Source organism: Dendrobates tinctorius, unplaced genomic scaffold (assembly GCF_039654945.1).
Source record: "Dendrobates tinctorius isolate UK_male_01 unplaced genomic scaffold, ASM3965494v1 ptg000073l, whole genome shotgun sequence".
Taxonomy (NCBI): Eukaryota; Metazoa; Chordata; class Amphibia; order Anura; family Dendrobatidae; genus Dendrobates; species Dendrobates tinctorius.
In genome coordinates this window covers 29,156,688-29,174,429 of record NW_027361741.1, presented here as the reverse complement: position 1 = coordinate 29,174,429, position 17,742 = coordinate 29,156,688, and the positions used below count along the sequence as shown (strand labels likewise).

General features: G+C 46.5%; 1 protein-coding gene across 3 annotated transcripts in view; it reads left to right on the top strand.

The window, feature by feature from the left end:
- PRODH (proline dehydrogenase 1) overlaps nt 1-17,742 on the top strand; it is a 211,723-nt gene that overhangs the window by 74,257 nt on the left and 119,724 nt on the right. For all 3 annotated transcript variants that reach the window (XM_073582710.1, XM_073582711.1, XM_073582712.1), the window contains exon 4: nt 7,830-7,979. In XM_073582710.1, the coding sequence (XP_073438811.1) occupies nt 7,830-7,979 (150 nt within the window). The remainder of the gene's footprint in view (nt 1-7,829; nt 7,980-17,742) is intronic.

The window sequence follows — 17,742 nt, the reverse complement described above, 5'->3', positions numbered from 1 at the left end:
GTAAACAATACATCTAGTAAAAAACTAAACAGGATAGCTAATTGGAGATAATTACTAATATTAATATCACACCTAGCACATATTGAAATGGGACCTTTTGAGATGGGAATACCCCTTTTAAGCAGATCAGTCACTTTAACCTCTCTTGATTGATCTCAATAGATTTTGTCAATTTTTGCCTCCTCACTTTGTTGGGAATCTAAACCAATGAACCTTCTATTTTCTTTAGAGACTTACATTAATTTTCTTAACGCCAGTCATTTAGTAGACTAATTGTTATATAGGTTTGGTTACCAAAACAAAACACATGACATACCTAAGAAATGTATTTTAAAGTGAATCTGTCACCTCACTTTTGGCCTATAAGATGTGGCCACCGCCATCAGGGCTTATCTACAGCATTCTGTAATGCTGTAGATAATCCCCAGATATAACTTCAAAGATAAGAAAAACGAGTTAGATTATTCTCACCCCGGGGTCCGGTCCGGTCCGATGGGTGTCGCGGTCCGGCGCCTCCCATCTTCTAGTGATGACGTCCTTCTCCTTACTTCTGCCGCGGCTCCTGCGCAGGTGTACTTTACCTGCCCTGTTGAGAGCAGAATACTGCAGTGCGCAGGCGCCGGGAAAGGTCCGAGAGGTCCGGTGCCTGCGCACTGCAGTACTTTACTCTGTTCTCAACAGGGCAGGTAAAGTATGCCTGTGCAGGAGCCGCAGCAGAAGTAAGGAGGAGGACGTCATCACCAGAAGATGGGAGGCACTGAACCGCGACACCCACCGCATCGGACCGTCCCCCGGGTGAGTATAATCTAACTCGTTTTTCTTATCTTTCAGGTTACATCGGGCGCTTATCTACAGCATTACAGAATGCTGTAGATAAGCCCCTGATGGCGGTGCCGGCAGCTTATAGGCCAAAAATGAGGTGACAGATTCCCTTTAAAAACATAAGTGTACTCTATCCTCCATGGAATTCCAGGAAAATGTTACATAAATGCAAATGATGCAGACTTGTTGTTGCTCTTCAGATGATAATGAAATGTTTTAATAATTAATGATCACCAGGTCTGTTATTGAAGATGTCACCAGCATTGCTGCATGTCCTTCATACAGTACTTGTGGACAGCATCAGAACTTCAAGTCAGTCCGCATGCATATCGGCTTGGGTTTGTTTGCCTGCGTTTGAATAGTGATATTTGGCTTTCCTTGCTGGCTATATACATGCTCTCCAGCCTTTGTCTTCCCTGCTGTAACAAGGGAGAAGTATTCATTCCTCACGGTTTATCACAGTAAACTCAGTGACAGTCTGCATTCTCCCAGTTAATGTAACAATAACCATTTCATGTCAGGAGATGTAAATTAGGGCTCATAATAATGCAAGAATAATAGATATGGCTAAGTGATCCATGGGCACTAGGGATCTTACTTTTCTAGACTTTGTTTCTACCAATTGATGAACTGAGCAGTAAGTATACTTCATAGAATAAGTCAAGAACAGGCAATGGGAAATGGTATCGAATAGTACTTAACATATAGGCAGTCCGGCTCCTTGATATCTGAAGAGCTTCTTGCTTCATATTCAAGAGCATCCAATATGTGCTGCTGGAGAATAATAGCGCAATAGGGTCTTATCCAGGATAAAATGATTACTATGATCAAATTGTACTCACCAATTTGAGACAAAACACAAGCTTATAGAGCTATCCGCTGCTGCAGATCCACCGGTCCACTCGTGACCAACCAGAGATAAAAAAAACAAAAAATAAAAATGGGTAAATGTGGATTTAATCTGCGCTGCTGAATAATTCAGGATCCAGACCATGTAGCCATTAAATTGTGCATTTATTCTCGACGCATTTCAAAGTACAAGAATTCTTCATCAGGAGCACCACAATTGCCTGTTTATTAGGAAATCCCCACATGTATTCAGGCTGTCTAGCAGCCGCAAATCATGCAGCTACGGCGACAGAAACTAAATCTCCGAGCACAACCAAATTCTCGGAGATCACCCAAGCATGCTCAGGAAATCTCGAGTAACGAGTATAGTCACTCATCACTAGTACTTAGGTATATAGTGTATCTGTTCACACTTGAATTAGACAAATACTCTGGTTATATATCTTTGAGCTGGTAACAGGTTAAAAAGTGAGTGCTGAAAACCTATATAGCAGGTATGATAATCAGTCATTTCTATGAAGTGTATGACCTACCCTGCAGTTCCACTGTTCCGGTGTGATGGTGTGCAGCCTTTGGGAGAGGGGTGGGGGGAATCACTTTTTTCTCTTCACCAATAGCAGCACATCTGAGAGAGGGATCTGCCCAGCAAGAACAGGAAACCTAATGAAATAAAAGGGCTGTACCTCTCCCCCGCATCAGTTGGTTTCCTGTCCTTAATGAAAAATACTGAAAATATGCCATGGATTCAAGAAGATCCCTTACCCAGGCCTGTCCCATTGTCCGGAAGAGCAGGTTGCGTGCCTGAGGTGGCGGCTTTCAGGTACCTGGAGGTGCCATTCACAGGTCCAATGGGGGCTCTGTGCATGTGCGAGGCTTGTCTTGGCCCTCCGGGCCACACTCCCCGTGCCTGCTCTCCGCTGGTGTCAGCATGATAGAGCAGCCGGGAAGCATATCCGGTATTGGAGCGCACCGCTGATGTCCCGGGCGAAAGGCACGCTGGGAATGGGACGTCAGCGGTGTGCAGCAATACCAGATATGCCTATAGCAACCAGAGTGCAGCATTGAAGCGGCTGATTTAAGTGAAAGCTGAGCTCTGATTGCTATGGAAAACTAGAACAGTCTGACTGTAAGGCAGATATCATAACTGAGATTTCATATACTTCTGGACACATTTTGTGCTTTTATTTATTATATTATATTCTAGTGACATTCACTTATTAGATCTCTGATCAGTGTGAGGTTATTACGCCTCTCCTTTTTTCCTTGCTTCTTCTGTTTTTTTTTAAAATGCCGCCAAAGAAAACACTATCATCTATTGGGCAAGTTAAACCAAAAGCCAAGAAATCAAAACTGTCTCAAACAGCTGAGACAAGTGAACATCTTTAGGGATGAGCGAGTATACTCGTTAGGATTCGGAACTCGGCGAGTAATGCGATACTCGAATCTTTGCGAGTCAATTTCACTACTTGCCTTGCAATATTTGGATGTCCCGTCCAGCATGTGTTAGCAAATCACAGTAAAGCCGCCGCCTTCTTTGTTGTGGCATTACTGTGATTGGCTGGCTGCGCAGCGTCATAGCCTATGAGTCATAGGCTATGTGTTATGAATGGGTCACCGTGGAGGATAACAGGACCAGGCTAAGCCACAGAAAACCAGAGAGGTTGGAAACTAAGCGGATTGCAGACCCCTGATCCTATCCACACAACTAGCAGTAGCCGTGGAGCGTACCTACGATGCCCTAGACGCCTCGGCACAGCCGGAGAACTAACTCAGCCTAAAGCAAGAAAGGTGAAATCTAAACTGCCCCGGAGCAGACCCCAAAGAAATAGACAGCCCCCAAACATATATTGTCGGTGAGACAAGATGAAAACACATACGCAGGCAGAAAAATAGACTGAGCAAATGATGGGGCCCAAACTGACTAGACAGGAGAGGAAAGGAAAGACACTGTCTGCAAACATGCAAAAAAAACCCTGAAAAATCCAACACATCTGATGCACAAAAAACACTAAAGTCACATGACTTCGCCCCCACTAAATCAACACTCTGGTATATACTGAAAGCAAAGCAAACGGAGACCAATATAACAGGGGACGAAACAAACTGACACAAGCAGTAAGAAAATCACCAGCAGGGATTGAAGGAAGTCGGCTGTCTTAAATACACCAGTCAGAAACCCCAGATCTCCAATCGTCATCATTATCAGGTGGCAAGCCTCTGTCAATCTGATCAGCTTCACTACCTCCAGTAACCACCAGAGGGAGCCCAGAAAGAGAATTCACAACAACTATGACTGTGTATGCGGAGAATGTGTGTGGGGGTCTGTGAGGCTGTGTGTGTGTGGAGGGGGGCTGTGTATGTGTGCCGTGTCTGTGCGGCCCTGTGCCGGCCTCTGCCAGGGTTCTGCGGGGCTGTGCTGTCCTCTGTGCGGGGCTCTGCGGGCATTGTCTGATGGGACTACTTGTCCCATCCGGCTATGTCCGCTACAGTGACAGCGTTAGCGGATGATGGGAAAGTAGTATTCCCATCATCTGGCTAATGTGGTGAATGTAAAAAGACTTGCAGAACATACAGTATAACATACAGTACATACACATAACATACAACACATAACATAGAGTACATACTCACCATGATTGGCTATGGTTTTCCCAAGCATGCTCGGGTGTCCTCCGAGTATTTTGGCGTGCTCGGAGATTTAGTTTTCATCATCTCAGCTGCATGATTTGCGACTTGTAGACAGGCTGAATACATGTGGGAATTCCCTAACAAAAAGGCATCCCACACATGTATTCAAGCTGTCTAGCAGTCGCAATCATGCAACTGAGACGAAATCTCCGAGCACGCCAAAATACTCGGAGGACACCCGAGCAACGAGTATCTAATGAAGTGACATAACTTGTGCTTCTGCACAGAAGTACTACTAAGGAGGGTAGGATCAACAGTCTGAGCCTTTAATGAAACCTGAGGTAGATTTCATACTAACTATGTCTCAGTGCAGTCTTTCTATATAACCTGTCACAGGTTTTTGTTGTTTTAGGGGCGCCTCTGTCCTCCTGATAGTTAGGGAGTCAACTATCTATGGCATATCATGAGAAAAACGCAGTACTAGATCTAAGAAAGCTGCGAAAAATGAAGAACATAAATTCAATCGCAAGAGAATATCCAATTTTAATGGGAATTTGTCAAATTGACTTGAAAGTAGATGCACTCAATGGACCCATGTCATGGTCAAAAAGTTCAGTGCACCTTCTCGCTTACTTTTTTTTTATCATCTTTCCCTTTCCTCTAAGTTTGACACCTCTGGTTTTACAGGAGATACTGGAGGACAGAGCTGGATGGGCAAGTGCCCTGAACGGTTTGGCTACTTAGTTTAAACGTTTTTTTTTTTTGTACTGAAATATTCCTTTTAAGTTCATCTAACATTTGCATTGCCTACAATGTTGAAACAATCCCATTCTGTAGTTTGAGTAATTGGATGAAAACTTGGGGCAAGTAGTTAATTGATACCATTACTACCCACTTCTGCCTTAATTCTGGTGTCTCTAATCAGAAAAAGACGGCAATATATTGTATGTAGTAACATTTGGTCCTGCAGAACTGAACTTGGGGGCGGCAGTTGTTAATTTACCCTTTCATTCTTACAGTAGACTATTATGTTCCTTACCCACTTAACATGGCTGTACCTATAATCGGTCTGGTATATCATTGTCCATCCAGTATCCTGCATATATTCAGCTCTCTCTAAAGATGTAAGTATAGCAGTTAATAAAAGAATTGCGTAAATCCTTGTAGAATTGATGCTTGGTTGATTCCATCTCACATCTAAAGCAAGGTTCAGATGACCGTTCCCTCCTCTCGTCTTTCTTCTTAATCGCCCATCTGTGTGTTTTCCCAAGCCTCTTTTGGTCACAGGGCTCATTCTTAAGTTAGAACACATCCCATTATAAATTGTGCCCCATCAATTTTTTTTTTTTTCCAAGGTCTCATATTTGCTGAATTCTTCCGAACCCATCATGAAGAAGATTTGTTGATTTATTAAAAATGACAAAAGTAATTTAAGGGTTCTTCTGCCCTCTCTGTAATTTAAAGAGTGTGGGCAAAATATTATATGCCGTAGTTTTGCCAGAAAAGAAAAATTAAAATACTTAAAGGGTTATTGTAAAGATTCTAATTTTACCCCCTACTCATGGGATCGGGGCTACATTACCGATTTCTGGAGGTTATGAATGTTGGCATTGCCAATGGGGGGCTCTGCAGAACCCAGTTTTGAATGTAGAGCAGATGCACGGAATCTACCTCCACTCCATTCATTGATCAAGGGACTTCTGGAAATAATTGAGCCTGCCAGCTTACTACTTCAAGATTACATTCCATTAATCCACTTAAAGAATACAACCACTAGAATAATTTGCCATGTATTTTATCTTGTACAGAATTGGTGATGCACAAAAAGTCAAGCTGATCATCGGCTTTTAATAAATACACGCCGGGACATTGACTTGAAGAGACATGTATAACTTTGCCTTTTTTTAAATGCATTTGTTACATGTCCTATACTTCTGCCATGGAAAGAAAATCAGATAGTTATTGATCAGACTATGCTTTTCGGAATAGTAAGTATGTATTGTTCAGGCCCCAATAACGTCTTAACCCCTTAGGAGTTAGGGAATCTATTTAAACAGAAGCTTGTGAACAATGAATCCTGTAAGAAATATACACAGAATGAGATTTCCTTCTCTAATATAATCGTTTACATCTATTTTAGCATAGAAAGCTAAGCTGTACACTTCAGTACATGGCGATGCATTGTCAGTGAACTATCACGCCAGCCAGCGCGAAAGGTATGATAAGGTATTGTTGCAAAAAAACAAAAAAAAGGTTGGCTTTACAAACTGCAATGCCATGGGAAGCCGTAAAGTCCAGCCTTAATAAATCACCCATTTCTGACCGGTCTTAGCCTGGCATCAAGGGAACCTGAAAAATATTTTTTTTTGCAAGGGCAGAAATGAATGTATAGCTCTTAATCACAGTAATAAATGAACCCATGTCAGTCCTTTCGACATTTTGTAATGTGGCCAAAACCAATAACCTTGCTGATTATGACTTTTTAGAGGTTTGTTCTATGTCACTTTAGGTCCCTGGGCCTTTTTTTTTTCCATTTACAGTGAGGCTGTTTGGTCTACCATATACACTACACATGGGCTTGCATCATTTAGGGGGCGCAGAAGTTCTTTACCTTCCTCCTTTCACCTTTGGCTTCTGATGTATAACTCAAGGACAGAACAAAATAATGCCGAATTTAGGAGCACTTTGGTCAAACCTTGCCTATGAACAATAAAGAAACCTGTTTAGCAGGAGTCATTTTGTTTTACTGTTTTACCCAAAGAGAGTAAAAAGAAATGTGGATAGCTCAGATCGAAACTGCGAGACTGATCTTGATGGCTTCCATTTTAAAAAGGGTCTCCCAATAGTTAAAAGAAAAAAACCCCACTTCATTAATAAATCGTTGTCTATTTTTAGTGTTCCCTTATCGTCTGAGTCTTTTCTTAATTTCCTTGGGACCAATGCTGCCAGTCACTTGGCAGCGCGAGGGACAGTAAGTACAGAATGTAACAGCTAGGGAAAGACTATTGGTGTATTGTAGGATAGGATTAAACATGGGAGGAATTGCTCGGGGTGTGTGTGTTTTTTTTTTTTTTTTTTTTTTTTAATTTTTTTAATACAGCAAGTGATCTCACTTTAGAAACTTATTCATCGCAATCAACGGAAAACTAATTGGACGTTATACAAAGTCAACTGACGTTGTTTGGTTTGCCTAATCTATAATGACGTAGGCTCCGGGTGAGAGAGAGAAAATGGCATGTACTTGCCTCCTGGATTGGTGTTGCTCATCCATACTTTTAACTATGTTCACTGCCAATCTCCTTGCATAATAAGTGTCATGTGACAGCTGCAGACAATCAGCATCTCCTGACTGGCTGCAGCCTACAGTTTCAGTCCAGACAGGAGCTCCTGAAAATGTATTCTTTCCAGTGGTTTCCCAATAGCCCATTTTCTATTCTCCAATAACTCCTAATGTTAAAGGCAAGCAAAGACTAGTTTCTACGTATAATTCCTATATGTCAGTCATTGTACAATATTCTTTGTTTTTTAAGGTACTGTGCAACGAGAAAGAAAATACCAAGTACAGCCTGGTTTTGGCGACAGACGTGGTGGTGTGATCAGTGCCAGAACATATTTTTATGCTGATGAAGCAAAATGTGATCATCATATGGAAACATTTCTGAAATGCATTGAGGCTTCTGGTAAGTGTACAAGCCATAATGCGTAACAATTGTGATACTACCAGTAATCGTTAGACATTGTGTTGTAAAAATGTTACATAGTCACTGCTGTAGCACAAAGGCAAATATTTAGTTAGCTGCCCTAGCCCTGTATTTAAATGTTTTTTTTCCATGGCAAAATGGCACAAGCCCTGGTTGCCCCCCCTTCCGAGCTGCACCACTGATTTAGGGTGTTGGTTGCAGATATTCTATCATTGTGCAGTTGTAGGTTAAAAATGTAGACATCAATTATTTTTATTTTTTTAGGTTCCAAATTCTGTTCTGATATATTTTATTAAAGGCATTTTCCACTTATAAAATATTAGGGGACCACATTTCTTTATTTGTAAAATGGCAAAATAACTTTGCCCTGCCCGAAACCAGTAGAGCTCAGAGACGAAGCAGAAAAAAAACATATACAGTATACCCGAGTATAAGCCGAGGCACCTAATTTTGCCACGAAAAACTGGGTAAACCTTTCCCCCTAGTATAAACCGGGTATGTATTGTCCCCTCATCCCTATCCTGGTATTCATGGTTCCTATAAAAAAAAAATTAAAACATAAACCTCCTACTTACCTTGCCTGCGTGCCTTCGCTGCATCTCGTACCACTGCCAGAAGCTCTTCCTGTGTGAGTCATGAATATTCATTACCTTAATGAACGGGGCTAAGTGATCACTCAGCCAGAAGACCTGCTGGCGCCGTAACGAGCGAGGTGCAGCAAGGGCGCGCAGGAAGGTAAGTAGGATGTGTGCTGGAAGCCGGTGGCTCTCACTGTGCACTATTACAGAGAAATGAATATTCATTTCTCTTTATCAGCGGCACAAGCTTTAGCTACAGCCACCGACTCCTGCCACTGTGACCTGCCGCTCCCCCTCCCTCTCTGTCTTTCTGGGACAATTGACTCTTGTATAAGCTAAGGGGGAGCATTTTCAGCACAAAAAAATGCTGAAAAACTCGGCTTATACACGAGCACACATCCTACTTACCTTCCTGCGCGCCCTTGCTGCATCTTGTTCGTTACGGTGCCAAGTCCAAGGGAAACTAGGTGACCAGGAGATTACAAAGAGGGGAATTTTGTTTCCAACTTGTTTGCAATTGTTCCAACTCCTTCATCAGGTAATGAACCAAAAGCAAACTGGAAACCTGATGAAGGAGTTAGAACAACTCTGAAACGAGTTGAAAATAAAATTCCCCTCTTTCTAATTTCTTGGTTGCCTTGTCTCCTGTGGACCTGGTAGCGCCCGCAAATGCTGCGTTTGGTCCGGTTCAGTGAGTGGAACATTAGCTACATCCTACTATTTCTTGAGCCCTATGCAGTGATTCGCTTTCAATTTGCACAACCTTATCAGAGGAGCGACTCCCTTGAGTCACTTTCTCAGTTTTATCCCTCAGATCTCGCACATGGATCGCCCTTTCTTGTTAGGCCACCGTTCACACGTTGAGTACTTGATGAGGTTTTTACATCAGTATCTGTAAGCCAAAACCAGGAGTGGGGGACAGTCACAGGAAAAGTATACTAAACGTCACCACTGCTGCATTTTTCATCCATTCCTGGTTTTAGATTCTAAATACTGAGGTAAAAAAACTGAATTTGTCCACGCAGCCTTATTCTTACAGAAACCAAGCTCTAAAATACACAAAATTTTAAATGGTCATTACAACAATTGGGCAGATTTGGATAGAAAAACCTGATTGGTATGCGTCCGATAGATAATGGCGACATTGACAAACTTACGAATCACATTACTTTTAAATCTATTTCCATACAACAGAAAAGTACCTTATTTTACGGATTATAAGACACACGAATTTAAGGGTCCCTGCAAATTTGTGGGAAAAGATGTGGTTTTTTTTAAATAAAATGTTCCTTGTTATAATCCGATTTTGCAGTAGCTTACCTGGGGGCAGCGATGGTGGAGTGGGGTCCCAGTTGGCAGGGTCACTGCTGGTGGAGGCAGGAGATGCTGTGGGCTCCAGGCTGCTAGGACAGGGTGTTTGGCAGCAGCAGGAGTTGGGCCACGGCTGCAGGCCCCAGGCTCATACGACGAGGTGTTCAGTGATGTGGGGGCTCCGCCGACATTTTGTGAGAGCCCGGCATGTTCAATACACTTTAATGCAGTGAACTCTGTGAAAATGGCCGCCAAAGGCGGTGCATGCGCATTTGAGATCTCAGACAATGAGATTTTTGTGCCAAGATCTCAATTTGCACATGCACCTCCTCCGGTGGACAGTGTCCTGGAGTCCACCGTATAAGGGTGTGTACACACGCTGCAGATTCTGCTGCGGATCCGCAGTGGTTTTGGTCCTGCGGATCCACAGCAGTTTTTGCTGCGGTGTACAAGTACCTTTATATTCTATGGAAATCAAAAATCGCAGTGCACACAGTGCAAATTTTCTCCTTCCCCTCATTGAGGGACACACGTACTGTGGGTGTATGCTACTGCCGCCTGGAGGCTGACGCTAAGTGGAAAAAAAGAGATTAGCTCCTCCTCCGCCATATACACCCTTGCCCCGAATGCGGGTGGAATCAGTTTTTGCTTATTGTCTGTTGGAGGCACACGTCTGTCTGTTTCCAGACTGATTTTTTTTTTTTTTTCCCCATGAATATAAGACAGGGGCGACAGACCCTATTGAAAGGGTCCGATCTCTCCAAACCAACAACGGGCGACCACGTGTGAGTGTCGCCTCCACGTATCCTCTCCCGCAACGGGTATTTTTTCCAGACGTTCCTTTTTTTTACATGAAGATGAGATCGAGGAGACAGACCCTATTGAAAGGGTCCGATCTCCCCAAACCAACAACGGGCGAGCACATGCGAGTTTCGCCTCCACGTACCCTCTCCCGCAAAGTGGGATTTTTCCAGTGCTTTTTTCACGTGAAGATGGACAGGGGCGACGGACCCTATTGAAAGCGTCCAATCTCCCCAAACCAACAGGCGAGCACGTGCGAGTGTCGCCTCCACGTATCCTCTCCCGCACCGTGGGAATGATGCCGGACTTAGCCCTGACCACCCTAAGGTATTGAAACCCTAGGCTGCAGAGGCACAAGTGCGGCCACCAATGCTAAAGCTGCGGTGCGGCAAGGGGGAGGACGGTTCCTCTCCTCACCCCTTGAAGGGGTTAGCTGGAGCCAGGGTGCCTGCACCGTCCTTTGTTTCATACGGCCCCCTCCCCTCTACCTGAGCTGGAGCCGAAGCACGGAGGAGGGTGGCCTTAGGAGGGCTCCTGCAGCAGCGCAGGGCTGCAGCCTTTAGCTTCGTCCGGGCGCCACAACGCGCTCCCTGGCATCAGGCAGTGGCGGACCCGGTTCCGGCCTTGGGGGGGGTTCGGTGGTTCCGCCCCCAACCCCCCCCCCCCCCCGTGGGCGGACATCAAAAATTTAGGCCGCGGCCGGAAGTCCCCGCCCCCCAGCATCGCGTCACGCCGGCCCCGCCCCATCCCCCCCCCCCCCCATGGCCTGGGCGGACACAGAAGAAATTGAGGCCGTGGTTTCGGGCCGAGGCCAGGCCGCACACGGAAGTACCACCCCCGGGAATCCTTTTTTTATTCCGGGGGCCTGCCCACAGTCGTGGCGCGCACCTGTTTAAACGGAGCGACGCTCTGCACTTCCAGGACACGGGGCTCAAGACTGGGGTAAGTGCTGTCACCTAGCGCCACGAGAGGCCACGCTAGGAAAAATGGAGAGCGCACTTCCCCAGCGTTTTTTTTCTGCGGATGCCTGACAGGTACAGCATGTCAGGAAAAGCACGCACAAGTTTCTGTACGCTGCATGCGTCTCCTGTCGGTCCACTTTTCCGCGGGCACAGACCAAGCGAGTATGCGAAGCCTGCGAGTCCGAACGCACCCAGGAGCCCTCCCCTGCGACCGAGCCCAGTGTACCAAGTCCCCCGGAATGGGCCCTATCACTGTCGCAATCTATGGTGTCACTTACGAGAGCAATCGAGTCCCTTCGAGCCCCAGATAGGGGAAGGGACAGTGGCTTGCCCATGTTAGAGGGGTCCTCTACCTCACAGGAGCCTCTGGCCTGCAGGGGCTGCTCTCACTCCAGGCAGACACGGGGGAAACGAACCCACAAGGCGTTTCCCAGTCCATCCGGTGCCTCGGCATCTGTGAGCTCTGCTTCTCGCTCTCTGTAACCAGCAGTCGATAGCGAGCAAGGCTCAGACTACGACTCGGACGAACCCCTTGACCTAGATACGCCGGTTTGTTAAGAAACCATTGACAGTCTCCTAGAAGACGTCAACCAGACTCTGGGGATTGAAGATGAGTCCACCCTGGCTTCGGGCCATAAGGTGTCATTTAAGCGAGTCAAGCGCCCTGAGTTTGAGGACATAGTGCAACGACAGAGATTGGCCAGAAGGCACTCTAGGCGAAGTATCCTTTTGCCCTGGATCTCTGTAAAAAATGGACGAAATCCCCAATGGTGGATCCACCTGTGTCACGCTTGGCTACGAGAACCCTACTATCCGTACCTAGTGGTTCTTCTATTAAGGATCCCACTGATCGCCTCATAGAGAACTTGGCTCGCTCAGTGTTTGAGGCATCAGGATCAGCACTGTCTCCCTCGTTTTCGGCAACGTGGGTAGCCAAGGCCATGCTTTCTTGGTCAGAATCATTGAACAAAGCCTTGCAAGACATAGACCTACCACCTGAAGTATCAGAGATCGTAAGTCAGATAGCTATGGTGGGGGACTACTTAATCAATGCATCTTTAGATGCGGCCAATTGCGCGGCACTTACGGCCGCAAATACGATCTCCATTAGGAGAGCTCTATGGCTGAGGACATGGCAGGCCGATTCAGCTTCAAAAAAGTCCTTGACATCGCTACCATACCAGTGCAGCCGCCTATTCGGAGAGAAGTTGGATCAGCGCATCTCCGACTCCACGGGGGGGGGGGGGGGGGGGGGAGAGCAGTTTTCTCCCTCAACAAAAGGTCAAACCGCTGTTTTGTCACCGGTTTCAGGCCCGTTTTTGGGCCTTCCGCCACCCCGGGTGGACCACAGCGGCCAATTCCGCCGCATCAGGTCACCCCAACCAGGATAGGGGCCGACAGGTCTCGTATAGAGCCAACCCATTGGAGAGAATGCGCACTAACCAGCCCAGGTCGAGGGGATCCAGGTCCCAAAGATCTTCAGCCAAATGTCTCGAGGCATTTGCCACGCAACACCAGCGAGGTAGGCGGCCGCCTACTCTGGTTTCGCTGCGTCTGGCTCAGTGTCTTTCACGACGCATGGGTGAGAGAGCTGGTGTCCTCAGGGTACAAGATAGACTTTGTCAGATACCCCCCAAGACAATTTTTTCTTTCCCGTCTTCCCAGGGGGGATACCTGGGCAAGGGCTCTACTAGGATCTATCGATTTACTCTGACACAACAACAGTTATTATTCCCGTACCAGAAAACAAGAAGACACGGGGCTTCTATTCTAACCTGTTTGCAGTCCCCAAAAAGGACGGGACTGTCAGGCCCGTTTTGGACCTAAAGCTCCTGAACAAACTTATCAGGATCAGGCATTTCCGGATGGAGTCTCTCTGTTCAGTCATATCGGCAATGGGGCAAGGAGAATACTTGGCCTCTATCGATATCCATGACTCCTATCTATATATTCCCATTTTCCCCCCGCATCAAAGATTTCTACATTTCGCCATCAGCGGTCTACATTTCCAGTTCGCAGCGCTGCTCTTCGGGCTAGCCACCGTCCCCAGAGTGTTCACAAAGGTCATGGCAATCCCCATGGCCATCTTGCACTCCTGGGGCATAGTCGTATTGCCATACTTAGACGACCTTTTGATCAAGGGTCCTTCAAGGCGGGCATGCGAGGAAAGTGTCAGCATCACGCTAGATACTCTTGCCCACTTAGGGTTGGTCAACGTAAAGAAGTCATCCCTTGTCCCAACCCAGAGGATTTTCTTTTTAGGGATGATCTTCGACACTTTCCGAGGGTTGGTAATTCTCCCTTGAGACAAGGCCCTCGCTCTCCAGCAGGGAGTTCGGATACTTCGTCAACCACTCCCTCACACCATCCGTTTCGGCATGAGGATTCTAGGAAAAATGGTGGCGGCAATGGAATCGATCCCGTTCTCCCAGTTCCATCTCCGCCCCCTGCAGCACGCCCTCTTGTCATCCTGGGAAAAGAACCCAATCACGCTCGATCACCGATGCCGGTTGTCCTCTCAGGTCATACAGTCACTCGAGTGGTGGGCAATCAGTCCCTCCCTTTTCCAGGGGAAACCCTTTCCCCCAGACTATTGGCTGGTGATCACAACCGACGCCAGCCTCCTTGGCTGGGGAGTGGTTTTTCGCCACCACACGACCCAGGGACAGTGGTCACTGCAGGAGACACGCCTCCCGATCAACTTGTTGGAGATACGGGCGATCCGGCTGACTCTGCAATATTTTCATCACCTTCTAGCAGGCCGCCCCATCCGGATTCAGTCAGACAATGCCACGGTGGTGGCTTACATAAATCACCAAAGGGGCAACCATGCGCGAGGTAGGGCATGTGCTTCGCTGGGCCGTGAGGAACCACACGGTGATATCGGCGCGGTCCACATCCCGGGGTAGAGAACTTGGCGGCAGACCTCAGCCGGCAGGGGCTTGCGTCCGGGGAATGGTCTCTATACCCCAAGGTCTTTCAGCAGATTTGCCAACGGTGGGGAACACCGGATGTGGATCTGATGGCCTCCAGGGTGAACACCAAGGTGCCCACGTTTGTCGCTTGGACCCGCAGGCAATCGCCGTGGATGCACTGGTTCTGCCATGGAACCAGTTTTGCCTCCCGTACTTATTTCCCCCACTGCCACTACTCCCGAGGGTCATCAAAAAGATCAAGGCGGAAGGAGTTCCAATGAATCTACTGGCCCCGTCGGGCATGGTACGCAGATCTAGTTCAGCTGCTCGCCGACGTGCCATGGGGACTGCCAGAGCGCCCAGATTTACTTTCGCAGGGACCGATCTGCCACCCGAACTCAGGAGCGCTGTGTTTGTGTTTTACGGCTTAGCCGTTGAATCTTGTGTTCTGACTCAGGCGGGGTTTGGGCGCAAAGTGGTTGCTACAATGATTGATTAGCGCCCGGAAGCCTACCTCGGCACGAGTTGATGTCCGCACCTGGAAGGTTTTCTTTTCATGGTGTCGAAGCCGCAGTTGTTTTCCTCTGAGATTCTCTATCCCTAATGTCTTAGCCTTTCTCCAGTCTGGCTTAGATTCAGGCTTGGCCCCAAGTTCTCTCAGGAGACAGATATCGGCTTTATCCGTACTTTTTCAGTGCAGGATTGTGACCAATTTGCAAGTAAAGACTTTCATCCAGGGAGTCTCCCACTTGGGACCTCCCTATAAGGCGCCTATGGACGCCTGGGACCTTAACCTGGTCCTAAGCGTTCTGCAGGAAGCTCCATTTGAGTCGCTACAGGATGTCTCTTTGCTATACCTTTCCTGGAAGGTAGTGTTCCTCGTAGCTATAAGGTCAATTAGGCGGGTCTCTGAGCTGGCAGCTCTATCTTGTCAAGCCCCGTTTCTGACTTTCCACAAGGATAAGGTGGTTCTCAGACCAGCTCCTTCTTTTTTGCCAAAGGTCGTTTCTTCGTTCCACATCAATGAGGATATTGTCTTGCCCTCTTTTTGTCCAGCACCGGTTCACCGTGTGGAAAAGGCCCTTCATATGTTGGACCTGGTGAGAGCACTCAGGAGGTACGTGTCACGGACGGCACCCTTTCGTAAGTCAGACGTGCTGTTGGTGCTCCCTGAAGGTTGCTTCGAAGTCAACCATAGCCAGGTGGATTCGGTTGACCATTCAAGAATCTTACCGCATCAGAGGTGCACCAGTTCCAACAGGGATCAGAGCACACTCTACTCGGGCAGTGGACGCCTCTTGGGCTCTTCAGCACCAGGCACTGGCAGAACAAGTCTGCAAGGCAGCAACCTGGTCCAGCCTGCAAACATTTGCCAAACATTACAATATCCATACTCAGGCTTCAGCGGATGCAAGCCAGGGTAGATGGATTCTCCAAGCAGCGGTGGCGCACCTCTAGACAGGAGGTGCATGTAGCTTGGATCGGTGAGTCAACTTCCCACCCAGGAAATGCTTTAGGACGTCCCACAGTACCTGTGTCCCCCAAAGAGGTGAAGGACAAACATGGATTTTTTGATAACTCACCGTAAAATCCTTTTCTCCGAGACGCTTATCGGGGGACACAGCACCCACCCTGATAGCCAAATTGGCTTCTGTTTGTTTAATTAATATCCTTTTTGATTGAGATTAGGGTGGTGTTGTTACCTGCATTAAGGTTGATGTTGTCTGATTTTTGTTTGGTCTCCTACTGCTTTTGCACCAAACTGATTCCGCCCGCAATCGGGGTGAGGGTTTATACGGCGGCGGAAGAGCTAATCTCTTTTTTTGTCACTTAGTGTCAGCCTCCAGGCGGCAGTACCATACACCCACAGTACCTGTGTCCCCCAATGAGCGTCTCAGAGAAAAGGAGTTTACGGTGAGTTATCACAAAAATCCATGTTTTCCGTGCGGATTTGCTGCGGTTTCAAAACCGCAGCATGTCACTTCTTTGTGCAGAGTCCGCAGCGGTTTTACACCTGTTCCATTGTAGAGGTGTCAAACCGCAGGCTAATCCACAGATAAACCGCAGGTCTTTTTGACCTGCAGATTTTGCAAAATCCGCGCGAAAAAAACGCACCAGAATCCGCAGTGTGTGCACACAGCCTAAGAGTGTGGAAAGTGCTGGGCTCCGGGCTTTCACAAAATGTGGGCGGAGCCCCGCACCGCTGAACACCTTGTCGTACCAGCCCGGGACCCCACTTCACCGCAGCCTGAAAGCTCCACTGCAGCTACATATTTTGGGGAAAAAAGTGCATCTTGTAATCCGAAAATATACGTTATATAAAATTGGTTATTTTAGTGACCTGGGATATAGTAAAGATTGAATTGAAGATGTTTATATGCTCCAAACAGGTGACCTCTTTCTGAAGCTCATCCTCGTCACTTTACAAGGCGTGCCTGTAATTTATGTACATGCATCTTCCTTTGTGATGGGGTTCGCTCTGTGGCTGAATGGACAGGCTTGCTTGATTTTGGGTTCCAGCTGATATTTGTTTTGCATTGTGTTTTCCTGCTGAAATGAGCGTGCACAGTGTGTAGCTAAATAACATCTCTGCAAGGAGTTTGGATACATTATGTTCCTATTTATTCTCTAAGAAATTAATGCTAACAAATATTTTTTTTTTTTTTCTTCCTGTGTACCAATGAAGAATCAAAATTTAGGTAGTCCCATTATGAAGGCTTGAAGCCAGCTTGCTTGTCTTTTGGAGAAATATCACTTTTTGAATATAAATCCTTCCATAAAATCTGGATATTTAAGCTTTGCATCCATCCCCGTGTACCGAAATTCAGCAGTAAACTCTAATAGATGGGGAAAGTAGAACAATTGGCCTAAATACCATTCAATCTAATTTGTTGCTGTGCCGTAGTCAAGATGTAGAGGATAATTTCCTTAAGTTTTGTCGTTCGTCCCCAGCAAGTCTGCAGACTCTTAAATCTATATCTACTGGCTAACACGGTATAAATATGTATATGTTCACTGTCCAAAGTTGTAACCATTGGAGTCCAGGTGCTGCGATCACTGCAGGTGTAATGTAATTTACCATGTTAATGCGGACAAAATGCTGGGTCTTATTGGGAACAAGATTCGTGTCTTCTTCTGGTTAAAAGAATTAAAAAAAAAAAAAAAAAAAAAAAAA